This window comes from Cucurbita pepo, chromosome 2 (genome assembly GCF_057944985.1).
Source record: "Cucurbita pepo subsp. pepo isolate OVF chromosome 2, ASM5794498v1, whole genome shotgun sequence".
In the NCBI taxonomy this organism is placed as follows: Eukaryota; Viridiplantae; Streptophyta; class Magnoliopsida; order Cucurbitales; family Cucurbitaceae; genus Cucurbita; species Cucurbita pepo.
In genome coordinates this window covers 9,444,473-9,471,215 of record NC_141799.1, presented here as the reverse complement: position 1 = coordinate 9,471,215, position 26,743 = coordinate 9,444,473, and the positions used below count along the sequence as shown (strand labels likewise).

At 38.3% G+C, this 26,743-nt stretch overlaps 3 protein-coding genes and 1 long non-coding RNA gene across 9 annotated transcripts; 2 read left to right on the top strand and 2 right to left on the bottom strand.

Moving 5' to 3' along the window:
- Positions 1–741: 741 nt before the first annotated feature.
- On the bottom strand, positions 742–9,416 carry LOC111784404 (syntaxin-61). 3 transcript variants are annotated; one of them, XM_023665113.2, is made up of 8 exons: positions 9,281–9,416; positions 8,516–8,575; positions 2,389–2,502; positions 2,070–2,183; positions 1,737–1,927; positions 1,453–1,543; positions 1,293–1,358; positions 742–1,198 (listed from the first exon to the last, which is right to left on the bottom strand). In XM_023665113.2, exons 2-8 carry the CDS (start codon positions 8,567–8,569, stop codon positions 1,088–1,090), a joined length of 741 nt encoding a protein of 246 aa, XP_023520881.1. In that variant the 5' UTR covers positions 8,570–8,575; positions 9,281–9,416; the 3' UTR covers positions 742–1,087. The 3 variants fall into 3 exon arrangements, with proteins under 3 accessions (XP_023520881.1, XP_023520880.1, XP_086977773.1); XM_023665112.2 differs by having other exon boundaries at positions 9,181–9,337; XM_087121647.1 differs by lacking the exon at positions 9,281–9,416 and having other exon boundaries at positions 2,070–2,203; positions 8,516–8,551.
- Positions 9,417–12,242: 2,826 nt separating this feature from the next.
- On the top strand, positions 12,243–20,802 carry LOC111784400 (uncharacterized). Of its 2 annotated transcripts, XM_087120924.1 has the most exons (7): positions 12,243–12,277; positions 12,310–12,421; positions 12,538–12,564; positions 12,671–12,733; positions 20,201–20,279; positions 20,362–20,407; positions 20,489–20,802. In XM_087120924.1, exons 2-7 carry the CDS (start codon positions 12,380–12,382, stop codon positions 20,496–20,498), a joined length of 267 nt encoding a protein of 88 aa, XP_086977050.1. In that variant the 5' UTR covers positions 12,243–12,277; positions 12,310–12,379; the 3' UTR covers positions 20,499–20,802. The 2 variants fall into 2 exon arrangements, with proteins under 2 accessions (XP_086977050.1, XP_023520878.1); XM_023665110.2 differs by having other exon boundaries at positions 12,249–12,421.
- On the top strand, positions 12,740–20,200 carry LOC147793591 (uncharacterized). Its single transcript, XR_015415050.1, has 2 exons — positions 12,740–18,472; positions 18,573–20,200. It is a non-coding gene; the product is annotated as an uncharacterized LOC147793591 (long non-coding RNA).
- A 270-nt stretch (positions 20,803–21,072) lies between the features above and the next one.
- Positions 21,073–24,254, bottom strand: LOC111784399 (ras-related protein Rab7). 3 transcript variants are annotated; one of them, XM_023665108.2, is made up of 8 exons: positions 24,070–24,254; positions 23,774–23,923; positions 23,659–23,685; positions 23,210–23,309; positions 22,952–23,098; positions 22,138–22,218; positions 21,911–22,056; positions 21,073–21,533 (listed from the first exon to the last, which is right to left on the bottom strand). In XM_023665108.2, the coding sequence occupies exons 2-8, from the start codon at positions 23,824–23,826 to the stop codon at positions 21,470–21,472; spliced, it is 618 nt and encodes a 205-aa protein (XP_023520876.1). In that variant the 5' UTR covers positions 23,827–23,923; positions 24,070–24,254; the 3' UTR covers positions 21,073–21,469. The 3 variants fall into 3 exon arrangements, with proteins under 3 accessions (XP_023520876.1, XP_086977048.1, XP_086977047.1); XM_087120922.1 differs by having other exon boundaries at positions 23,774–23,812; positions 24,070–24,253; XM_087120921.1 differs by having other exon boundaries at positions 23,774–24,254.
- Positions 24,255–26,743: the final 2,489 nt, after the last annotated feature.

The following is a 26,743-nucleotide window of genomic DNA, read 5'->3' as shown; positions in this document are numbered from 1 at the left end:
GGAAAATATGAGTAGTTGTCAATTCTTCCAAATTGCTTTCAACAGATTTTGCTCCCTCACGCTCACGTTTACTACAACATTCCTTTTAAACATGTCACGAGACTTGATCATACATCAAGGTTGTCTGCAAAATCCAACTTCGACTAATTTGTTCGACAAGTTAGAATAAGTGTCACAAAATCGCTGTCCCGCTGCCTCAAATGTGCAATTATGACACTTGACACTATATAGAGGAGAACGATACCACTTATCTAAATGGCATGGTATAGAGAATGCATCAACAAATCCAATAGAACTTTCGACATGAAACATTTATCAACAAGAAACATGATAGAGTTGGCATTCAGTGTGTTAAAAAGGAGGTGTCGAAGGAAAAACCTTCTACTCGATTCAAGTCCAATGTCGAACACATGTTATGTTGCCTCCACAACCTACCAGAAACTGTTTTAAAAACCTTCTACATGATAGAGTTGGCATTCACTAGAGGGATGGACCCAAACACAACCTTCGAGAATGGGATGAAGTGGATTCATCCTCTAGCGGCATAGATAGAGATAAGATATTACAAGTGGTAATGCATGTTTTTCTAACATAATAGTCATCCTAAAATATCTTCATGATTGGTGAGGCGTACATATGTATGCAACATAAACAACATGAGAAATGAAGTGATTTTGGTTATTCTATAAAACCACTGCCAAATATGTCCTCAGAAGTGTATGTCGTGCGAGATATACAGAGTGACGAAAAGGCAATAGAAATAGTGATGTTCAATTTATCATAATCTGTGTAGATCTCTATAATTACACGAAATTAAGGTAAACGAACTATAAAAAAAACAATAATAATAAGAAAAGGAAAAAAAAAACTATAAAACAAGGATAAGGAGCAAGTGCAAATGAGTTTCACATTGCATTTTGTAATTCAGAAGCTCGGTTCTGAATTCTGATCAACCCAATGTAGTTCTCAATTCAAAATTTCGGGATAGTTTTGACGATATGCGGATAAAGTACCTCATCTTCTGGTTTAACATATCCATTTCTGATCCATCATCGTGAATGGCAAGGGTCTCATTTTGATTCAAAGACTAGGTGAGGAACACCAACACAAAAAGGATGATGAACAAAGCCACCAAGAACAAGATCATCATTAGCTGGCCCTTGGCGCTGGCCTTCTTCATGACAACAGCTACTTTTTTCTGTAAGAGTCAATACAAAAAAGGTTTAATCTTTATTATTGGAAACTTGAAGGTGATTTTGTGCATATGGCAAGCATTGAGATAATGAACACACCTGAACAAAATCGAGGCGATTTGATGTACTGTCCATTTCATTTCCAAGATCGTCAATAATTTTATCCTGCACAGATTTTTTTCAAGTTTTAGAAAATCGAACCAGATTGCTTATGTATAACAGAATCAATTGGCAGCACTGCAGCCTACAAAATCTACACCTGCAATTTGAGCTCTTCATGTATTGTAAGCCCAACACCTCCAATTCTCTCCACGCTTGCACTCAACTCATCCAACTCCTCGTCCTGCCGCCTATATTAAATTCAACAGGGAAACAAAATCCAGGTGAGCAAACAAGTACTCCACATAAACAGCCCCAGGTTTGGACGGAAAAGTGCTAACGAACAATGACATCTCATTTTATTCTGTTGTTTTGATACTTCATCATTATACTTTAAGCAGGAAGGATTCAGATAACAACCAAATTAAGATGCACAAACGTTACTTTATGAGAAGCAGCTGTCGATCTGATTCAGATGTGATGAAGTCATCATTCGCTTGGTGGGCTGTATATAAGTTTGATCTGTCTGTTTCGTGCGGATTTGGTAATCTCATCAATTCTCGACGCATCCCATTAGAACTAGCAGTTCCAGCTTGCTCCTTTCCAGCTCCCACTACTTTCTTGACATTTCCAACCTAATAAAGTATCAAAAAGAAACGTAAATACATAGAAGATGCTTTGAACTGACGCATTCCTGAATATCTTGAGTCATTACAATAAACAAGAAGCACATGCAACTATATGGAAAGAAACAAAGATTACAAAAAAAAGGCTCACCTGTGTCCTAGCTGTACTCGTCCATCTCCTTCGTCTTTCAAGTTCTGCATCATCAATGCCATACCAAGAAGGATCTCTAGCTGCCACAACAATAGCTTTGTCCAGTTCATCCACCTTCCTATCAAGAAAGCTGACTTTCAGAGAAAGTTTATGTTACAAGTCAAAATTAGGAGCACCAGTTGCAACATATTGAATCATTTACAATGCTTAAAAGTCAGAACAAATGCTATCCAATCTTTTCGATATAATTCAAAAAAAAAAAAAAGGTTCACAACAAATAAAAGAAGCGGACATGATGGTTTAAAAATTGAGAATTTACCTGCCATTCAATGCTCTCACAGGCAGCGAGCAACTCTTTTGTGAGTTGTACTCTCTCTCCTAGATCGGAAGATATCCTTTCCCATTGGTGAAAACTTGATTGCAGTTTATCGATCTAATAGGATGAAAAATCACATTATAAGAAAATGCACATGTTACCAAACAAAATGGCAGAAAAACATAGACTTTAAAAACATCTATCCTCCAATAAGTATCTCTCCAATCTCTCCAATCTTCCCCATGGGTTTCTAGAAGAGCCTCTAACCTCACCATTGGTATATTCAAAAAGATGAGAATTTGTACTTACTTACAATGATATTATGCCATAAGGTATAAAAATCATGCTGGAATTGCCAAAGCAATTTAGCCAACAGGGCTTTGCTTCTAGTCCTTACGTTCAACCTGTGCCTACACCCCCCCGAGGTCCACCAATTAAGAAACCACCTCCCAGCTCACAAAGTTCAAAATTTTCCTCCTCATCAACCCCTTCCCAATAAGAAATCTCTCATCAATTTCTCAATTGTCTCGCTTATTGCACTAGGCACTCTAAACAATCACATATAGTAATCGGGATACCATTTAGGCTGTCTCACCGTTGAAGAAAAAACCTTTCCTCCAAGATGCGAATCTCCTTCAAATCTTTCCTTCGACAGGGTCCTAAAACATAAGGCTCCTAGGCTTAAGAAATGCTCTGACCTCACACCCCACAAAGGTCACCCATCTGCCCAATTTTAGTAGAATTAACTTAAGATCTAACATTTGCGTTATCAATCCTAAGAACTAAAATACCCTAAAAATATTAAGTTTTGATTCAAATTAAGAAAGATCCCTCCTTTCGAGACAGAAAAAATTGTATCATCAACAAATTAAAGTAAAACAAGGCCACTCTATCCTTCCAATCTAAAACCCCTGCTGAATGTTACCCTACAATCATTTTGTAATAACTCTACTACGATGTCCACTACAAAGAGGAAAAGAAAATGAGAGAGAAGGTCACAATTCCACAATGTCCATTTATACCCAAACCCCTTCTTCACAACGATCTACAAGAAAAATCTCAATCCACGATCATAAGCCTTCTCAAAATCAATCTTAAAGATGACCCCTTTCCCACTAATGGGATCTATAATCCTCAATAGCCTCATTAGCTGTAGGCTTTGCTCTGAAATTGTCATGGGGAGAACCTTTCTAAGTCAATCAACCAACACCTTGGCAAAGATCTTCTCATCTTATACACATTAGTCATGAGGCTGATAGACCGAAAATCTCGAACCTCATAGTCTATCCTTCTTCGAAATATGGCAAACAAAAGTTTTATGTAAAGTTCTACCCAAAATGCCACTCTCAAAGAACTCATCTGAGCAATCTTCAAAAGTCCTTGATAAACTCTCAATTATCTTGGAGAAAGATCATAAGAAAACACATGGAGACATAGAGCAACGTTTCCCAAGAACCATCCTTCTAACTTCCTCCCATTGAGAAGTGAGAGTCCAACATAGCTTAGTCTACACTCCAATCCACGTCCTCTAGAAAAGCTTTGAGAGCCACTACACGATCATATAGAGAAGAAAGAAAAAAAAGGAGCACTTCCCCCTCAATCCCCTAGTCCCTTTTCAACACCACCTTGGCCTCATTCTCAATGGAGCCAACAAAGTTCTTGTCCGTGAAAATAGGCCAGATTACATCACTAGCTCACTAGACATTGTTTTTTCTTCCCTTTTTTTTTTTCCTTTTTTTTCTTTTTTTCTTTTCCAACACTCATTTTCCAGTCTAAAACAAAACAAAACAAAAAAAAAAAAAAAAAAAAAAAAAAAAAAAAAAAAAGGCTCTTCCATAAGAGTATCATTAAGCACTACATCTTCCTTCTTGACCCTCATCCCCAAAAATGTCTCTACTCCTAGACTTCAACACCCCCTTTTGAGTGCGCACAGCTTCCTTCTAGAGCCTCAACCTAACAACACCACGAGAATGAGGTTGTAAAGTGAGGGTGAGACAACCCACATATTCTCAAACCTGAAAGGATATGGGGCCTAACTCAAAGACCTGAGTCCAAACAATGCCACCAATGGTCCAAAGCAACTTTAAGCCCCAAAACATGCCTCATGTGACGATCATGTTTGTCCCATGTATGTTGCTTGTGGCCGCATGTCGGATGTCTCAGTCATGTTTGTCCATGATGTGTTGTCCATGACCACATCCCCGTTTCAAACCCCTTTTACTTGTTTTCATGTATAGTTAGGTTTCTATTATTCCTATCGTAACAATACGGGGGTGCATGATTGTTCACCAAAATCAGGTCTACACCCGCCAAAGTTAAAATGCCCCAATATGTATTATAAGGGATGTGACTAATCGTCAATTCTTCCTACCTAGGTTATATGCTATAAAAGCAATGGTTGTTGCTTATTTGTTTTTAGCCTATAACATTGCTTTCTTACAAATTGTTTTCAACACATTTCTCGCTCATGTTTTCTAAAATGCTCTCTCAAACATGACCAAGGTTCGATCATAGAACCGAATTATCTACGACTTACGATTTTCATACGACTGACTTGTTTGTCAGGTTGAAACAAGTGTCGTTTAATCGATGTCCCGCTGTCACAAGAGTGCGATTGAGACAAGTGGTATCCGAGCCAAGTTCGCTCCTAGTATTGAAACATGTCCACTGCAAAACAATTGGGTAAGTCCCGAGCTAACCGATTGGTAGAGATCAAAGATCACTTGCTCTACAATAGTGAAGTTCTTAAGGGAATGAGGCTTTTGGAGTCCCACATGAACGAGAGTGCCGCTAAAGTAAACAGGATCAATGAAATGGCAAGCCGCCTTGAGGCAATGTTAGTCCATGAATTAATGGTTAGGGTCAAGGCCTTAAAAGACAGTCACAACTACTGGTGACTTCAAGCATGGGAATAGATCAACATGCTCTTATCGCCCAAATGGAAGAATGTATCGAGGGCCTAGACAATGCCGAACAAGCAATCATTCAGATTATCTCAAAAATGTCTGAGGATTTGAGATTCCCTTGGAATAGTCAAGGCTGAAGTGGCAGATTTGAGTGCCAAGTTAAACCTCACTATGAAAGCGGTAGGGAACCAAACTCCAACTTGGGGTGCGGTCTAGTTTAACAAAGTGAAGGTCTCAAAGCCTAAGCACTTATGTGGGGCTCGAGACACTAAGGTTTAGAGAATTTTATCTTAGACTTTGAACAATACTTTAAGCCACAAATACTGTGGCAGAAGAGGCGAAGGTCATGTTGGCCATAATGCATCTAATGATGCAAAGTTGTGGTGGAGATCCAAGTACCCACATTCAATATGGCCAATGTACCATGGACACTTGGGAGAGTTTAAAACAAGAACTCCACTTACAATTCTTACAAATTGTTTTCAACACATTTCCTCACTCACGTTTTCTAAAATGCTTTCTCAGAATGTGACCAAGGTTCAATCATACATTTGAATCTTCCGCGACTTACGATTTTCATACAACTAACTTGTTCGACAGGTTAGAACGAGTGTAGCACAATCGTTGTCCCACTGCCACAAGAGTGTGATTGTGACACCTCGCATTAATAAAAGCATCTATCCACTCTTTAAATGACGAGAACATACCAATCCAACTTCAAGCAAGCGGTTGGATCAAGTAAAATTCCCATTAACTAAGGGTGGATGGAAACAAAAGGCAATCCTCAATAAAACATTAAAATGTCTCACAGACCGGGTTATTCTTCCTCCTTAACACCTTCCCTCGAGGAAATCAAAAACATTAAAGTCCCCTACCAAACACCCCACACAAGCCAAAGAGCCAACCCACCTCTTCCTGAAATTCCTTCTTAGCCCTCTATCTCAAAGGGCCATACACTGTCGTCACCCACCCCTCCACCTCAAGAGGTTTAACAACACTAACATCCTACATCATAACAATACCCCTAGAGGCACCCAAGGTCGCCAAATAACCCCATCCTACCTTCTTCCCTAAGGACTCCTCAAAAGCTCATATACTTAGTTTCGATCAAAACAACAATGATTGGATTCTCCTTAGTAATAAACTCCCTAACCAATCTATTTTATACCTTGCTTAAACCCTCTAATGTTCAAAGAGATCACCTTCATTTTAAAACCTCAAAGAACTACCTTTATTCCCTTCTAATTTAGGGAACGCCCCAAATTTTTTAACTGCCAAACCCTCTATCCCCCTTTTGCTTCCTCCTACTTCATCTTTACCTACAAACCTAAATTGGGAGAGGAACCTTGCCACCCAACAAAGGACCCTCTATGGATAGCACATGCATGCCAGCTGAAGCTAAAAGGGCACACATCAACAACCAATGAAAATAATAACCTCCATTAATGACACATCGAGAATACCTAGTTGATTAAACACAATAAAAAGGATCTCTCATAACACCCTCTAAGGCTACCAAATGAACTCCCTCCACTAATCATCCTCTACCCTCAACACAAGCCAAAGAAGCTAAACACAAGGCAAAGAAAATAGAACAAACCTCTCTCACAATTAAGTAACGACTTGATGAGGCACAATAAAACTATAAATAGGGAAAGGATTAAGGAAGTGAGGAGGAAATGGAGGAGGAAATGGATGAGAAAGACATCCAAACTGATTCCTACCCCAATGGCAAGTAAGGAGAAAAAGGCCCAGATCCAGCCACCTTCCTCTCTCTCACATTAAATGTGTAAGGCAAAAAATCTAAAGGAAAATGTACTGATTATCTGAGGCTTCAAACTAACCCCAAGGAGCAATTGGTAAGGAACTTTTGGGATCAAGCACACCTTGTTGTTACCTTCCAAAGACAAGGTTTCAACACTTAGGACAAAATGCAGACGAAGGAAAACATGCCTAATTGGATGAGACTTCAAAGCTAACCCCAAGGAACAATTAGAGAGGGACTGTTGGGATCAAGCACACCCTGTTGTGCCCTTCCAAAGACAAGCTTTCACTACTCCTCTACATTTGTGCCCATCCAAAGACAACTTTCACTACTCCTCTGCATTCATGCCCTTCCAAAGACAAGCTTTCACTATTCCTCTACATTAACCCCTCCTAATTAACTTCACGAATATCATGGGGCATTAAACTAATAGATAGAATTTGCTCAGGGAAACTACACTATCATCAATCTTCTTATTCCTTCCCACTTCAAACATTTAACCCAACTAGGGAAGTCTTGATCCTTCAACATTGGAGAAGATAAAAAGTATTCATCTTCAGAATAACTAACACTTCAAGGATCAGACGGGTAGCCCTCCCTTTGACCCACTCAAACTGTCCAGGTGCCTTCCCCACTTCACTCTCCAAAAAACCCACGGTATCATCAACACCCATCATATTAACACCATCCTCATAAGCCTCTTTGAACAATTAACGAATATCCAATATGGTACTGAGATGTCATGTTTAACTGTCCAGGTGCCTTCCCCACTTCACTCTCCAAAAAAACCCCCACGGTATCATCAACACCCATCATATAAACACCATCCTCATAAGCCTCTTTGAACAATTAACGAACATCCAATATGGTATTGAGATGTCATGTTTAACTTAACTGTTCATAATTTGAAGATGAACTTTTCAAATGGAAGGTTGTATATTGGCCTGTGGCTATCATCTCACAGAATATTAGTGACAAATACAAAGGACAAGGTAGATTTTTAGAGATAAAGAAAAATCTCAATAAGATCGGAAAGATGTCAACTTATGAAGAAAAAGGATGAATTTACATCCATATTTTTTCTTTCACAAAAAATTTCAATCACTGATAGTTGCTAAATGTTCATCTTGGGAGTTGTGATTTAACGTGCATTCTATCTCCACATTGGACATCCGAGATCTAGTTAGATTTATATTTCATATATTCGTGTAACAACTTTCATTATGTCTCGTATGTTGACGAGGGTTCTTTTTGCAGCAAGCAAGCATAGTCACAAGTTTGTCTCGCTATTTCCACTCTCCAGTTTTCCTGTTCTAATTCACATTCTTTAGCTTTAAACAACCAATTAAATATTGCAGATAAACAAAAACATAGGTTCAAGAAGCTTAATGTAAATGACAATGCGAGCATAATTCAAGCACTACAGACAATCATAACTGGATGCAAGCAACAAACTTACAGATTCTTGAATCTCATCTTTTACAACATAAAACGGATCTTGAGCCGATGGCATATTCAACTGCAATTAATAAAAATTAACACAATGAATTCCAGAAATCAATATTTGTCTGCAGTTAACTGAATGAAAGAAAAACAGAACTCTCACACCCTCAAATCAACTTAATTTCATTCTCAATCGCAGAGAAAACAGATTGGACTTGTAAAATTTGTATGCCCTAATAATCAATAGATACAAATTTAATTTGGGTCAGCCTGTGCACACCTTGTAGAATATCGAATCCTAAGTAGGTGGCCAGTCCACAGGGCAAAGTTCAAGATCAAGATCACAGAGAAGCATCACTCCCTAGAGTTCAGTGTCTTTAAAACCAAGATTAGTCCGATAGGTACCAGACAACATTGACTATTAACCTTGCTTTCCTAACTTTTTCAAGAAAATTGATTGTGAGAACGGATTCCTTTGGGTGCATAAATCTCTACCGTTGGAGAAAGAAAACGCATCTCGTAACGAAAAACAACCCTAAACAAGATAAAGGAAACAGGCAACAAGACAACAATCCAGCAGACGAACAAAACCCTATCTATTCCTCAACAGAACGATCAATCTCCCACCGTCGTCAGACCAAATACACAAAAACCATTAATCAAAGGAAGGAAAAGACGAACCAGAAAACAAAATCCAGAAACCAAAAGAATCACAAATCGAAGGCCAAGAACACGATCAAAAGGAAGTGGATCGAGAATCCAGAAGGAAAAAGATACTTGCCAGAACGCGAAAAACCCAATCGCGTGATGAGATCTAACGAACGAAGACTGATGAGAGAAATGAGAGAGGATATGGGGTGGGGATTAAGCTGGAATCTTCTGAGAGTATGAGGTGACGGTTAAGATCTACGCTGACATGTCAGTATATGAAATTAAATAATTGGGTTTTAAAAAATTTAATATAATTTAGGTTTCATTCTACAAATGTATATTTTTTTTTTTTTTCACTCCATAAACATAAATTTTAGAATTAATTAGTCATATTATTTTAAAATTAATTTTTATATTAAAAAATAGTCAAATAATAATTTCATAATAAAACACATTTCAAATTTAATTGAAGAAAAGTCAATGGAACCAATTTTAAATTTTTACTTTAAAAAAAATGTTAATCATAATGTGGTGGCCTAAATAATGACAAAAAGCAAACCAAAACAAAGGAGTGCCTTTTGATTTTAAATTAACGCCTCACCCCGCACAAATCCCTGCAACCCAATTCACTCGCGGTCAGCTCGTAACCCATGCACGACTCGCACCTCGACCCGAAAGGACCTGCTCACGTGGTGGCCTCATGTTGCACCATGTGGCACACCTGTTGCGCAACACACTCCAATCGGCTTGGCTCTGCGGCTCCAGCTCGAAAACCCTTTTTTTTTTTTGTCCAACTTCCACTGTTTCGACCCTCCCTACTGAAATCGTTTAATGTCGTATTTCACAATTTCAGTTGGAGTTAAAATTACTATTGTGAAATACTAACAAAAGTGACGAACGATCCAATAGGAAACGACGACCGACGATAATTTGGAACGCTTTCGAGGAGCGGGAGCTTACATAAATTGTATTAGGGAGAACGCTGGTTAAGGCTAACCAAGTAAGTGGCCCTACTGTCGTTAGGTTATGAATTGAATGTTGTATGTTGACACGTGCTCGTGGTTTTCGCAAGTGTCATAAACCGTATATTTAGATTGTTATGAAATAGTACGTAATGCTATGAAAATTGTTAGACATTATGAGAAATGACATGAAAATTTTAGGGACCTTATGCACAGTACGGACGTGTACACTACTAGGTATGAGAATGATCATTATTAGGGGTGTACATGGTCCGGGTTGGAGGGATAACCCAACCCAACCCGAAACTTTTGTTATTATATGCATAAAATTTATTAAATTTAAATTTGGCAGGAGTCTAACCAGGATGTTAATGTCCTTGGACTGAACTCAATACCACTCTGGCAAATCCATTAATACGAAATTATTCTTAATATATTTTACATATTTTTATTTGGCTCGGGTCAACCCGAAGGTTTTACCCATGAACCCGAAACCGAACCGACTCAGTTCGGGTTCAGAAAGATGAAGCAAACCCTACCCAAAATACTAATCCAACCCAACCCAACCCTTATAGTTCGGGTTGGGTTAGTCCGGGTTGTCGGGTTGCCGGGTTGAATGTACACCCCTAATCATTATGTTTGACATAATGTTGCTGTGATGGTCACTACTTCTAACGGGTGTCCGGCATCAAGAGCTCTCAAAGTATGCTCGCCCGTCTAGAAAAGGGGCCTAGGAGGTGTGCAAATCGACTGGTAGGTCCATACTTGCACGTGTGGGTCGCGTGTAGGAAATTAATTACCATCCAAGTTGCCCGTTAGGGTAGTCGCGATAGGAAAACATACTGTTATAATTGGTCTCATGCATGCATTCGTATGTTCTTGCATTATAACTCCATAGGGGGTTTATTACTAAGTATTTTTAAATATTCAAGCCTCGTGCTACTACATCTTTTCAGATAAAGGCAAGGCGCCTATGTAAGACTGACATAGACATCGAAATCCCAAGACTGTGGCACATGCATAGAATAGATTCACATTTAATTTTTGTAGTATAGGTTGAACTGTCTTTTCCTTTAATAGTATAGGTTGAGTTGTATTTCCATTGAGTAGTATATAGGTTATAGTATAGGGCGTTTCATTTTATATTGTTTTCGTGTATTTATTTTCTTTGTATTAGTTTTATTCCAAGGTAATAAATGAAGCGGCAAAGTTTAATGTTGACTTTTTGATAAAAGAAATAAATAGAGTTAATTCTGTAATAAATGTTCAGAACAACATGCACCTTAGGTTAAGTATGAAATTTACTCATCTACACCATGTTTTCTTGAGAGATTCGTTAATATTTTGGTAAGAGTTAAGCTTTTGGTCGATCCACTAAGTGGTCGACTTAATCAATCTTGGACAACTTATTGAGGGTAAGTATTGAGATATAATATTTGGAGAGTGTATGTTAATCACATCCAACTTGTATTTACGAGTGTATGTTAATCACATCCAACTTGTATTTACGAGTGTAGATAAATAACACCTAAGTTGTCTTTATAAGTGTAGTCAATAACACCCAAGTTGTCTTTGAGAAGAGAGTGTAGGCCAATAACACTTTTGTCTTCCCATTTAAAAAGAATACCCTAGTTGATCAGAGTGATGAATATAATAAAGATGTGTTAAATAAACATCCGAAGTTTTGAAGTTGGATAATAACACCAAGATCGGTGCTCTTGATCACTTGAGAGGTTGTGAGCTACCTTTGAGCATCTTTGAGCTTGGTGAGAAATTTGAACTTGAATATACGAACATCTTGAATATGAAGATACAAACAAAAAGAAAATACGAACATCTTGAATATGCCATCTTTGAGCTTGGTGAGAAATTTGAAGATGCTTATAACGTATTATTGGATGATCGGTGGCTGTAAAGGCTTCATTGATTGACTTAGTTGATAAACTGCGGCGGTAAAGGCTCTCCTAATTGAGTTAGGGTTTAGTTTTGGCTCGAATACCAAACCTTAACTCAAGAGGAAATTTTGATATTTAAGAATACCAAGATCAGTGCTCTGATATCATGTTAAGAATAATGAGAACGAGTTTTTTTTTTTTTTTTTTTCGTTGGAGTGAAGTGTCGGCTTTAGCTTAAACCGGAAGTTGCCCTAAACAGAAGTTTCAATCTATACCACAGCTGTGAGCTGCAATTTGTGAGCGAAAGCGGAGAAGTTAGGCCTTCGATTTCCTTTTTCCCCTTCCTTTAGAAATCTTTTCGATTCAGTCGCCATGGCGAGCACCAAAGTTCAGAGGATTATGACCCAACCCATCGTACCTTCTCATCTCAATTCCTTCTTCTTCATTTCATTGTCGCTTTTCTATCATTTTTCTGCGTCTTTCACTTATACATTTTATTTCTCTTTCAATTGATGTTGGTGCGCCTTCAGAACTTGATTTTCAGGTTCCTTCAAAGTGTAAGTTCTTTTTCAGCTTCATTTTGTTCATGGTTTTTCATAGTGAAATTGATGTTTTCTATCTCTGATTTTATTCACGAAATCTTCACGCTCCAAATTTATACAGAAAGCTCGGATTCAGATATGGCTTTTTGAGCAGAAAGACCTGAGGATCGAAGGCCGAATCATTGTAAGTGAGCCTTTTCTTTGAGAAACTATCGTGCTAATTAATAGTTTTTGTTTTTAAAATGTACGTTTAAATGCTATAAAAGCTTACTAGGGTTTAAGTTCCAAATGTTGAATCGTCATCTTTTTTCTTTTCCTAAAGGTTTTTCTCGAACCAAGGTAAAATAAGAACGTTGCAATCTAGATAAAATGGAAGTTAGATTAGTGAAATTGGTTATCATTTGATATTTAAAACATTTTGTGGAGGTACTGAAAGCATCAAGCATACTAAGTTAGCTTGAATTAATCAATCATGCCACAACTCTCATCGTTTGATGTGGTGAAATGTTGGGAGGTGTAAAGGGTTGTGCATCTTAAAATTTACTCTCAAGAACAATAGAAACTAGTATTGAGGAATTTTCTATTGAATGGTATATGATTGAGCACTTGTGTATGTGATACAAGTGAACGTGTACTAAAAAGCTGTCATAAAGTTTCGTTGTTCGTTCTGTCGTCGACCCTATCTATGTTTCTACGATGGCCCTATGGAGCTATATTGCAACAAATCTTCTTTTTCTGCAGCATTGCTTCTATGATCTTAGGAGCACTGGCCGCCCTGGCCCAATAAAAGTAGTTGAAAAGGGGAGAAATGACTCTAAAATTTGGATAGGTTCGCTTGTTTTCTGTTAATTCTCTAATATTTCACTGTATAGAAAAGACAATTGTTTTTTTTTTCTTTTTGTAAAGGAAAAGAGACAGAAAAGCAAAAATCATGAAAATACACATAAAATTCTGCTTCCCTTAGTTGTTTTGATTACACAATTCAAAATCAGCTTTCATTGAAAGAAAAAAATGCAAAAGAAAATCATTTTATATTATTTTCTTCTGTATTAGCGTAGTTGTACGTCTGGGTTGGCCCCTGGAGGTTAGTAGTCGTAGTGCGAAAATAAGTCTTTCTTCATTAGATTAGTTACGGTTTTCTGGGTTTCATAAAGTTCAGTTAGAAGAAGAAAGTTCTTCCTTCTTACGTAAGATTGGTATGGTAAGTTTTTTGGGTTGGAGAAAGAAAGCTTTGTTGGAGCTTCTGCAATGTCTGATGGCCCATAATTTCCTTTGGAGATAGTATGCTTTGAAATTCCTTCGTAGGAAGAACTGGGATGTCATTTTACATATTTGGAAGAGCAAGAAAGTTACTGGAGAAATATATGTTTGAGCTAGGACTATGGAGGTTAAAATTTTACCAATTCATTAGGTTGACAATCGTGGCCTACTAAATTTAATCCTTGAATTAAAGATTATTAAGGTCTTAAGATCTCTTTAACTGCAACATGTCTTCGGTGTTCCTTTAAGAAGAGTCTAGGTAAAAAAGAAAATGGCACTAGAAGAAGACTAGACAGAAATCTTTGGCTTCATTTGTCTTTGTGATCGTCGCGCCTTTTAAGCCATCGTCTTGGTGCCATTGTCGCTGCCTCCCTACAAAGTCGCGACTTTTGGAAGGCAAAGAGTCGCGACTTTTAGAAGGCCAGTCACGACTTTCAGAAGACGATTAGTCGTGACTTTTGGAAGACAAAGAGTTGTGACTTCTAGCGTCGTGCCAAGGTGGGGAAGACGAAGAGTTGCGAGCAACATTTCGAAAGACGAAGAGTTGCGACTTCTGGCGCCATGAATTGCTGCGACTTGCTCCTCCGACGACAACCACGATCGTAAAAGACCACAATGAAGTTGCCCTTCTGATCCCACACCTGCACAGCCCGCAAGTCGCTCCTCCGACTGAAGAAGACCACGACGACAATCGCTCCTCCATCTTTCGGCGCCAATAAACATGTACAACCGCTCCTCCTCCTCCGACGCCTATATAGCCGACGACGACAGCCGCCCCCTCGACAGCCACCGATAAAAAGCCTAGAAATCCATCCCTGTAGTAGTTGGGTTACTGTTTTTGCTTATTGTACCTCCGACAACAAGGATTTTGCATCACCAGAAATGATTTCATTTTGCATCAACCAACAATGATTTCATTTTGCATCAACCAGCAATGATTTTGCATCAACCAACAAGGATTTTGAATCCATTTGACAGTACCTTTGACCCGTGGCACCACACCAAATACTTCAGAGGATCTTGAATCCATTTGGATAGTAACCTTTGACCCATGGCACCGCACCAAATACTTCAGAGATGCAAAACTGTAATTGATAGGAAAACTTATGCAATTGAGTTAGACGACAGATATAGGGAACAAGAATCAAGCTATTAGAAATCTAATATATTAGAAATCACCAGAGACAAAACTTTTTTCCTATCATTGAAATGAGGCTTTTTCCAATGGCTGAAAACATCCACTACTATTGGCTCCACTAAACCAAAAATTCAAGGAGAAACGTTTTTCGGAACAAATTATTGGATAGAAAAACTCACAAACAAGAAGGGTATTATGGCTGAAATCTCATTGCACCATGAGTGGAGATATAAACAAATTGTTTGTCCCAGTGGGCGAAGAACGGAAAGGTTGGATAGCTTTTTTTGATCTTATTGGAAATTATTCCTTGCTGTCCACTAAAATACTATACCATCAACTAAACTCAAGATCTTAGAGTAGAAGACAAGACCACAATCATATCCATCGACCTACACAACCCTTGCATGTTACTAAAAAGTCGCCACAAATGCCAGAAAATAGAAAGACAGATGTAGAAACATACCTTCCAATTCTAAATAAAAAAGCAAAGACGATCAACAATGAGTTTTCCCTCCTCCATTAATACTGTATGGGCTACGATACCTTCCAATTCAAAATAAAAAAGCAAGGACGATCAACAACGAGTTTTCCCTCTCCCCCATTAATACTGTATGGGCTACGATAGTGATTGTCATTCAAAAACATTTTTACGGTGAGTGGTTTATGATAAACAGGAGCATCCAATCTATGCTCAATGACTTCTGCCAACTAAACCCCTACAAAGTTGATAAGGCAATTCTCCGCTGCATGTCAAAGGAGCAAGTATACCATTAGTTTGTAATAAAAAAGGTTGTGAAAATAGAACCATGGTCTGATGAAAAGCACTTGTTTATAGCAACCCATGGAAAGTAGAATGAGATAATGATCAGATGTAGGTTTATTCAGTCTTTGAACACCGAAGTTACTGAATTTTCCAAAGAGGCCTTTTGTGGCAAGAAATCTATCGATGAGTGTCAAGGTGGGTGGAGACCTGTTGTTTGACCATGTATAGAGTCCATTACTGAGGGGAAGATCAATGAGTTCGACTTCTCTTATGAAATTGTTGAAGTGTCTCATGCTTTTGGTGGCTTTTCCACTGGATTTTTCATGTGCCCATCGAGAGGTATTGAAATCTCCCGCCAAAAGCCAATTCTCTATACATAAGCATGATAGGTCTTGTAATTCCTACCAGATGTCTTTCTTGAAACCTACTGGGGCCATAAATTCCTGTATAATTATCAGCCAGTGTAATATGGTTAAGGTGTATAAGCCTTTGGTGACTTCTGAAATCGTCAGAGTTGGGTCATTCCACATGATTAAGATCAAGCCAAAGCTGACCAACCAATATGTTTGGCACTCCATAGAGATTTAACTGTCTAGTGATTAACATAATTCAATTTTGTTTCTTGAAGAATAACCATAGTGAGATTGTATTTGTGGAGGAAGTACTTGATTAGAGCTCTCTTTTGCGAATCTCCCAAAACCATAACATTCCAAGAGATAATAATCATAAGAGGTATTGACCTCCCAATTGTGACTAGCCCGGTTTCTCATAGTTGATGTTTGAAAAGAGACCAACAATCTCTCTATTCAGTTTACTCGATTTCTTGGCCATAGTGGGCTTCTTTTTCCTAGATGGAATAGCCATGATGCACATGTGGTGTTCTTTTAGCCATGGTGCCAAGATTTGGATGGCTCTTGTTGGTGAGTGTTGCTAATATTGGGGTGACCTCTTCTACCTCTGTTTCATCCTGCTTCTCCTATAAAAGAGTGCCAAGCTCTGCATCCGCAAGGGTGATCTTTAGCCACGGGTGAGAGTTGTTCGCCTTATCCGCAGTGGGGGATGGTGGGGCTGTGGAGAGGGGTAAGGGGCTGGATGCATATTCATCATCTAATTCTTGGTCAATGCCAACCGTGGAGTATTTTGTTCTTGGGACGAGGAAAGTTTTTGGTTATTTATGATGATGACATATTTTCTGGTGATATTGTCACAACTTGCGGGTCGGGGTCGGGGTCGGGGATAAGAAGTGGTGTAGAAGATGGGGTTTTGGAGATTGGTGGAAAGTAGGGTGAGGGGTTGGTGGCCTTTGGTTTATGTGGGGAGACTATGAGTTTATGGGGCATGGTAGATGGGGAGGGTGGAGGAGTATGGTTTAGTTGGGGGATTGACCTTCTTTTATAGGAGTTGGCTTGGAGGGTAGGGGGATGTCCATGGCGGATGGGATGGGATTGGTCATTACCTTTTTGGGGCTTTGTGGTATGACCATAGACTCTGTTATGTGTAAATTTGGTGTTGAGTCTTGTTGTACTTGAGAGGCCCCTTTAGGTGTTGTTTCTCAGTGGTTTGACGAATGGTGTGGTCCAAGAATGCCGCAAGAAATATCTGTAATAAACTTAGTATTCTTCGAGGTACAAAATCTTTTCCGTGCTTGTTTAGTGCGCTAGTAGCCAAGCATAACATCAACAAATGGTTCTTCATTAAAGCAAGGCTCGGTCAATATAATGACCATAAGGGGAATCTTGGAGGAAGGTGATGGTATTGAGACTTTTGCTTTCATAACGGTGGCTTCCATAAGGTTTATTCTTGATGAGGTTTTTTTAGCCATCTCAACAAAACCTCCACAGGCATCTCCCATGTGTTTCAAAGTTTCAATGTCCCAACGATTGAGAGGCAGATTTTTTATTTTAATCCAACCTTCATATGAGGGAACCACGGGATCATTCGGGTGCTTTTCACCAGACCATGGTTCTATTTTCACAGCGTAGTTTCCAACTTTTTGTTAGCCTTTTTTATTTTACAAACTAATGAGACTTGCTCCTTTGACCTGCAACAGAGAATCGCCTTGTCTGCTCTGTGGGGTTTTAGTTGGCAAAAGTCATTGAGCATGAATTGGATGCGCCTGTTTATCATAAACCAGTCATCGTGAAAATGTTTCCGTGTGACAATCACCATCGTATCCCATACAGTATGAATGGGGGAGAGGGGAAACTTGTTATTGATCGTCTTTGCTTTTTTGTTTAAAATCGAAAGGTATGTTTCTGCATGTCTTTCTATTTTCTGGCATTTGTGGCGACTTTTTAGTAACAGGTAAAGGTTGTGTGGATAGATATGTTTGTGGTTTTGTCTTCAACTCTGAGATCTTGAGTTTAGTTGATGGTCTGGTATTTTAGTGGAGAGCAAGGAATAGTTTCTAATAAGATTAAAAAAAGCTATCCAACCTTTTCGTTCTTCACCTGGGTCGTTTGTCCCCCTAAAGCAATAATGAGATTTTAGCCATAGTACCCTTCTTGTTTGTGAGTTTTTCTATTCATGGTGATTTCTGATAGCTTGATTCTTGTTCTCCTGCATTTGTCGTCTCACTCAATTGCATAGGTCTTCCATTCAAAATCCTCCTAAGTATTTGGTGTGTGCCATGGGTTGGGTTACTGTCCAAATGAAATTCTTGCTGGTTGATGCAAAATCCTAAGTATTTGGTGTGTGCCATGGGTTGGGTTACTGTCCAAATGAAATTCCTGCTGGTTGATGCAAAATCATTGCTGTCGAAGGTACAAGGCAAAAACAGCAACCAGTTGCTCTTTGAGAAATTGAGGAAATCTTCAGAGGTGGATTCCTAGGTTTTTTATCGGTGTTGTCTGGGCTGTGCAGGCATCGTTGGAGAAGCGGCTGTACACGTTTATTAGCGTCGGAAGTCAAAGGAGCGGTTATCGTCGTGGTTTTCTTTAGTCGGAGGAGCGGCTTGCAGGCCGTGCAGGTGTGGGATCGGAGGGGCGACTGTCATTTTGGTCTTCTACGGTCGTGGCTGTCGTCGGAGGAGCGGTAGTCCTAGCGATTCATGGCGCCAGAAGTCGCGACTCTTGTCTTTTGGAATGTTGCTTGCGACTTTTCGTCTTCCCCACCTTGGCTGACGCAAGAAGTCGCGACTCTTCGTCTTCCAAAAGTTGCAACTCTTCGCCTTCCAAAAGTCGTGACTTTGTTGGGAGGCAACGACGAAGACATCAAGACAGCGGTTTCAGAAGTCATGACTCTCTCTCTACACCTAAAAAAAAAGTATTTTTGTCCCTATGGCATTGTTAAACAAAGTAGACTCACTGACTTGGCTCCCTAGCGCTAACGGGGTCTTTTCTACAAAATCCTTGATGATGGACATGGGGAAAAGGTAGAAGCAATAAATCCCACCCTAGCAAAGACGGAATGGAAAGGACATCGACCTAAAAAGGTGAAGTTCTTCTACCTCTAGAAAGTAGCACATAAAGCCATTAGCACAAGTGAAAATCTTAAAAAAAAAAAAAAAAGAATGTCTTACATCACTCTTTCTCCAAATTGGTGTCCATTATGCAAGAAAGAAAACGAATCACAAAACCACTTGTTTATGCAATGCACGTATACTCAGAATTTCTGGACAAAGATTCTCAATATATTCGGATGACATCTCATATTTCTTAGGGAGATAAATGATTTTTAGACATGGCCTTGACGTACCACCCTTTCAAGAATGCAAAAGGCCTATTATTGGAAAAACCTCATCATGGCTTTCTTTTGGAATAGGTGGAAAGAAAGAAATTAGAGAATATTTGTAGAAAAGACACCGACCTACACAAAGCTTTTCAACCATGTTGTTTACCAAGCTATATCTTAGTGTAAACTGTCTAATATTTTTACATTGATCTCAAATACCTAGATAAGGACTCGACCAGAAAATACCTGGTTCAGGTGACCAAACCCTAGCATCAACCAAAGAGCCAACATGAACCAGGGAGAGAGCTCAGAAGTACCATCCAGTCCTTAATTTCCTCTTTCTGTAGCAATCTTCTAAAAACAAGACTCCACAAGCGAGTTGAAGCATCTTAGAATTCCAAAACCAAACCTTGTGGTGAAGAAGAAATACTGAGCTAACGATTGAAGCTTCAAAGGAGAGTACTGAGCCATAGGTCTTGCCGAAAAAGAATTTCTACAACCATTGCCTAGTTTCAAATGAGCAAGAAAATTTATGCGCAGCCATACTTCGGAAATACTCAACCATCGACTTCTAAGACTCCATTTCCTTTCTGCCTTTGGTATGCTTAGCCTTTAAACCGTGAATGCTAGTAGTAACTTCACGGCAAAAGGTTCGGCAAAAATTTAGGTCTCGACTGATAATTATATGGTTTTCTATAAATCTATGACTTTCTTTTGTTTTGTTATTTACTTTCCAAAATGTTTGTCAAAACCCGAGACAAGTTTTAAAAAATGAAATAATTATCAATTGGATCTACTTATGAGTTGTACTTCCGTAGGGCTTTGATGAATATATGAATTTGGTGTTGGATGATGCCGAGGAGGTCAATGTGAAGAAGAAGAGCAAGAAGAGTTTAGGTTTGTCTCACCCTCTTCGGTATCCAAATCTTTCTGTGATTAAGTACAGACTAAAAAGTTGTTTTGTCCTCCACATTTTCAGGGAGGATATTGCTCAAAGGAGATAACATAACTCTGATGATGAACACGTAAGCTCCTGAAGCTCTCTCTTTCACCGTATAATTCTCTTTGAAAAGTAAATGAATGATATAATCATCTGCAAATTACAGGGGGAAGTGATGGACATTTTTTGGTGCACCCATAATAGAGATAGCGAAGTCAGCCCCTTTCATGTTGAAACTTGAAGGCCTTGTGTTACCATAGAATGTTCATTTTACTGCCAAATGGTTGGCTGTTTTTGTACTGTTGTTTAAAGAAAGTAGAATACAGTTTATGTAAGACAACCATTGCACTCAACTCATCCACCTCTATTATTGTTGCTTGGGGGTCATTGTACTTAGTTTGCATCGGATCCTCAACTCTATCATTCATGGTTAGATTTGAATATCAATTTCTCTATTGGATTGCTTGAAACTACTAAAAATTTGGCAACAATGCTAACTTGATTATAGCTCAACTAAGACTACGATATCTTTAACAAAATGTCTGTGGTTCGAGTTTCTACTTTTACATGTTGATAATTTAGGTATTAATAGCGTTGGGATCAGATTAATTATACGATAATCTTGGTATGATGACAAGCCTTAAAACTCTTAAGGGGATTGTTGGACTTGTTTGGCTTTACCTCATGGTGCGGCTATACCCTCCCATCTCATGTCTCCTACAACATTTAGCCACAAGAGTTCAAATGGGAGAGGAAGCCACAAGAGAATTAAGAATAAAATACATCAAAGAAACGAGCTGAACATGTGAGATAATCACCATTGTGTTCTTCTCAACCCCGAGAAGGAAAAAAAAAAGAAAAAAAAAAAGGAACTATCAACTCAGGAACACTGGATTGGTGAGGATCCTTGAAATAATGGATCCTACAAACTCAGGGTTCCCCAAAGTTCTTACCTAACCAAAAAGAAAGCTAATTTCTTCAACAAAAAAATAACATGAAATTCAAGTCTCTGTGGTTAGGTTATGGAACAGAGGGTGGTGGTCTGCAATCAAAAGATTAGCTATGAATCACAATGCCAGAAAAATTGTGTAAGAATTCGAACCAAAAGACCAGGAACGAGAGCTCCCGAGTCTCTCAGTTCCTAAATTCAGCATGCACAGCCACTCCTTTGCTCGGTCTCCACAACGGTTTCGGGGATTCCTTGAAAATATCTGCAATTACATTCATGATCAGTAAGGCGTTGGTGTTTTTCGGTCTCGTCCAAAGTCTTGTAATGAAAAATAGAATATGCAACATCATAAAAGTATGGCAAATGAGGACACCACCAAAAATAAAACACAAACACAGATTTCATGGCAACTCTAATCACAAAAAAAATGTTGAAATTCCGAGGTAATTTACACATAACCGATAAAATGGAAATAATCGATGGAATAGAATATTTAATAACTACCACGCCAAATTCAGTTGTATTAGCTCGATTCTTTCCGATAACGTCACAAGGTAAATGCTACGTTTAAGAAACTCTTAAAATCCTAATAACATTCCAATAAATCCTTTCGACAAAATTCACGTTTTAGAAACTTACATATCCTGTTCGTGTTCGTTGGCTAATGCAGTCTTGGCAATGCATAAGAAAGCAGCATCAACGTTGTAGTCTTCTTTAGCCGATGTCTCGAAGTAAGGAATATTATCTTTTGAAGCACACCATTCCCTAGCTTTCTTCTCAGAGACCTACAGTAATAATAATCAGATCAACATAAAAACAAAATACACATCTCAGAAGTGACAGGTTCAGACATCCTTATAGCTTACCACTCGACTATTCCCACCATCAATGTCGATCTTATTTCCGAGTAATATGAATGGGAACGTCCTGGGGTCAGATGGGTTTGCCTGAAAGACAAAATACTAATTTAGACATCATCCAAAATCTGCAAGCAATCGAGACTCGAAATAAAGAAAAAGATCAGTACAAATAAACACACTCAAACTCGAACAGCCTAAGCATACATGGAGAGCTACGAGCGCATGTATGTACTAGTATCTTTCTTTTAATTCTCTAATGGATCATATATGCCTTCAGTGTTTTTTGCGAGTAAAAATCTGCTTTCAGACATCATTGTCCTTTAATCTAAGAAGCATCAATGATTATCTCAGCGACACCATGCATGGCAGTGTAATCCAATTAAAACCATACTTTGACAATGAGAAGAGGAAAATGAAGAGGCAGGGTATAGCCTTGCAAAGGTAAAGAAACGGGTACACACCAGAATGAAGAATGCCACTCATTCAAAGGCCAAAACAATATTTACAAGCCAGGCACAAATGGCTTCCGAGGTGGTTGTTCCTCGACTTAAGGTAGTAGCACGGTTTATAATACACAAAGACCTCTAAAGGTGTTTGGAAAAAGCTTAAAGGAGCAAAGGTTGTACATTAGCTATTTAAATTAAGACCTAAAACAACAACCCCAAACCATACGAAGTATATAAATCTTAAAAATCGAACTAAAACAACAACCCCAAAACCATAATAAAACTTCCTAGTAACAGAGCAGTAATAACCAAGCTCAACAGCGAATACATCCATCAGAAAAATCGAGAAAATTTAAGGAACAGAATTGATTCACCTGTCTGAGAAACTCATCATGCCAATTGTCAAGTGTGTCGAATGACTTCATCACGTTAACATCATAGACTAGAACACAGCAATCTGCCCCTCTATAGAATGCAACTCCAAGACTTTGAAACCTCTCTTGTCCGGCCGTGTCCCATATCTAGCAATGCAAATGTTATAGATATAGTATAAACATGAGAACAAAATCATGCCAAAGTGAACACAGCCTCCACGCTATTGAAAGGAAATGATTTTATGAAGTAGAACGTACTTGTAGTGTGACAAGCCTGTCATCAATTTGAAGTTCCTTGGTGACAAAATCAGCACCAATTGTAGCTTTATATTGTTGACTGAACTTCTTATGCACATATCTAAATGGCTAGTTAAGGCCCCATATTCCAATTCAACGGTAATGCTAACTCAACATCAATTTCCAACGGATCAAAATCTCAATAAGCTATGTGTTAGAACTAATTCCGAGGAGAATATAGAAACAAATGGTCAAACAAAATTAAAACCAAAGAAAACACAAATTATTCAAAGATCTCTCACCAACAGAAGATGATTAATCTCAATATTCCACATGAACTGAAGCAAGGGGCGTACCCAATTAGGAAATGAATGGCAAAATAAGAGGAAGTGAAACATAAATTCCAGGATCGAAAATAAATGCTCAAAACTTAGATCAATACCATTATCAACAAAATTTTCGAAGGATACTGATTCATCAACGACGTCTTACCAACCCTGAAATCAAAATGAAACACCATTCAAATCAAAATCCAAAATGAAACAAGCAAGCAGCAGAGGAACCATAGGTGATGATTGCACATACCCGCTATCACCGAGAACGATAACCTTAAGCAAAGTCCGTCTACGGAGCGACATGGGTACAAAATCAATGAATGAATGAATCAGCGAATGAGACTAATAAACCTCGGATTCAAATAGCGCAAAATTTGACCCTGTGAGCTAGTTTCGCACCCTGGGTAATGGGAGATATGGTGAATGAATCAATAACGTAATGAATCGAAGTAGAGAAATAAAATGGAAAGAAAAGAATCAAAAGGGGGTGATGATGAGCAAAAAGGGGAGCGGATATCAGAATTTTAGATTCGGAATTTAGAGTACCTTTTCATCCGATTAGCAAAGGGAAAAGAAGGAGAATAAATTCAAGGAGGAGATTCGTGGCGAGACTTAGAGAAAAGGAAGCTGAAATTCAAAAATTGGAAGAACAACCAAACGACACCTACGCGACTTCTGTGATGTCCTCTCCGTTTTATCCTTCTCCTTCTCTTCTTTCCAGCTGATTCCATTTCAAGGGACAGATTTTATGATAACATTTTTAGGAATATGCCTAGTTTTTCATTTTTTTTTTTGTTTCTTTTTGGGTAAAAATGTTGACATTGAAGAATTTTGTAACGACCCGATATTTTGAGCTCGTTGAGCCGTGACACGGTCACTATTGACAAAAAATTCTAAATGGTATTTATAGGTTGGTGACAATAAAAACGTTTTAAAAGAAATGTCGGGGACAACATTTTACAACAGCAACACACCAACGTCTCACAACTCTCTCTTACCATCGCCTTGGCCATGCCGCTCATATGCTATCTAAAACATAATCGTAACATGAATGAATATTAAAATATTCAGTAAATAGTGTGTTTGTAGGTTCATAAGTAAACGTATCTTTAAGAGTTTAAGTTTCAACCATTTCCAATTGCTTAGACTTACGTTTGAGTTTTATGAATGTGTCTCTATTTACTTTAAGTTCTTAGCTGACAAACTCCTAACTGTTCATTGTCTATCCCTGACAAGGTCCTACCATATTACTAATCTCTTAAGACTCGTTAACAAGGCTGAGATGTTGCTAAACTTAGGGGTAATTTGAATGGGTGTGTTATAAGTACTAGCATACAACGTGGAAGTCGTTTGTCCTTTATAGCAAATAAACTACTAGGGTAGTCGGCCTAACCCTAAAAATCTCTCAAGCGAAGATGGCACATGAGGGAGTGACCCTCATATCTGTCACGTGGTCCTTGTCCTACTCTAACAAGATAGTTAGAGATCCCCTATTTCCATTTGCACTATTAGTGCACACATGACTTACTAAGTTCGAAACTATAAAACTTAACCCATCACTTATGAAAGCAATCCTACAAACATAAGATATACCCGAGACAAAATAGAGCACAATCATGCCCCTATTGTATGCACGATTTACTCACTTGTTATTTAGTAAACCATATTAAAATACCTTCTTACGTTTGACATATTCAATTAGTCTTAACTTAATCGCTTAAATCAATCTCTTGCAAATATTAGACATTGTCTATAACAACTCATAGTATGTTTATCCTTTAAACAGAAATTAAATGGGTTGAATTGAAATGTTACTTACACTTGTCGTCGACATTCATTTTTGTACAAATTTAGCACCTAGACTTTATTCAACGTCCTCCAAATTTATCAAGTCAACCCTAAAGTAGGAGAAAACATCAATACTATTGAAATCAAATTGAAAAACGGATAAATGGAGGTCAAATGAAAGAAAACAACTACCTCACGCATCTTCACGTGCCTTCATTTGCTCCCAACTTGTAACAACTCACTTTTCGAGAGGCTTAAGTGATGCTCATCACTAATTGACGTGGAATATTTAAAAGCTACAAAAATTTAAAACATTTAAATAATGCAGACATTTAATTTGAAATAGTTCAAATAGTACATCAAATCGTTTCAAACATGTCGGGGACACAATTTACAAAGCCACACTAACAAAATGAGCAAATGCTAAAACAACTAAGTTCATAGAAAACATAAAATCTTAAAAAGGCAGGACACAGATCAATCTCGACCCTTACCACCCTGCACCTTTGCATGCCCTCTCCTCAACTATGCCGCACAACCTTCATCTGAAAAGGATAAAATAACATGTACGAGTATAAAAATATTTTGTAAGTAGCTTGTTTGTAGATTTTTAGTTTGTTCTTAAATCTTATCTCACTCAGTTCACGCGATCGTTTGGGTTTCTTATCTCATCCCTAAGTCATAGGCTCTTCTAAGCTATCCCCACTTGATTTATCCTACCTCAACTTAGGGTAATGTTGTGGAAGTCATCAAATCTCTTTGCTTAACGGGCCATTAATTTTTGGAGTTTCAACTCATTTGAGCTTACTATCTCATCGGTTTTATCTTTGAGTTGTAAGGCATCTTGATTAGTAAACTAGTCCCTATCGTAATCATCAACCTACATATCATAGGTATTTAAGGCACAACCTCCTCAAAGGTTCCAACCCATAGTTGGACATTATTATTAGATTTTCTAGCACGATTTAGTTGTTAGCTCCCTGGTAGGCCCCGTAACGTAAAAATCATAAAGGAGGGAGCAATGCTCATATCTGCTAATGTTCATAAGCCTATGCAGTCTCTTGCTCCCATATGAACAAGATCATGACTAGGGAGTGAACCCAAAGGCACACATAAAAGACTCTAATGAGGTGAAAAGTAAGGTTTTTTTTTTTTTTTTTTTTTTTTTGACTCAATTCCTATTTATAATCTTTGTAGAATCTTTCTTCAACTATTATATTTACTCCGGGGATGGTAAGGATCTACCGATTATAAGCTCCAATTGTTTAAAATTAATTAATTAAACTTTTGACTAATTACTTTTCATTCATTAACTATGGGTCACTCCACTATAGACCCAGAGTTGCACTCTTTGCACTATAGGACAAGTTGTGTTTGTTGATATAATCATTAGAAGCAAGTTGATCATTCACGAGTTGTTTGTAATTACACC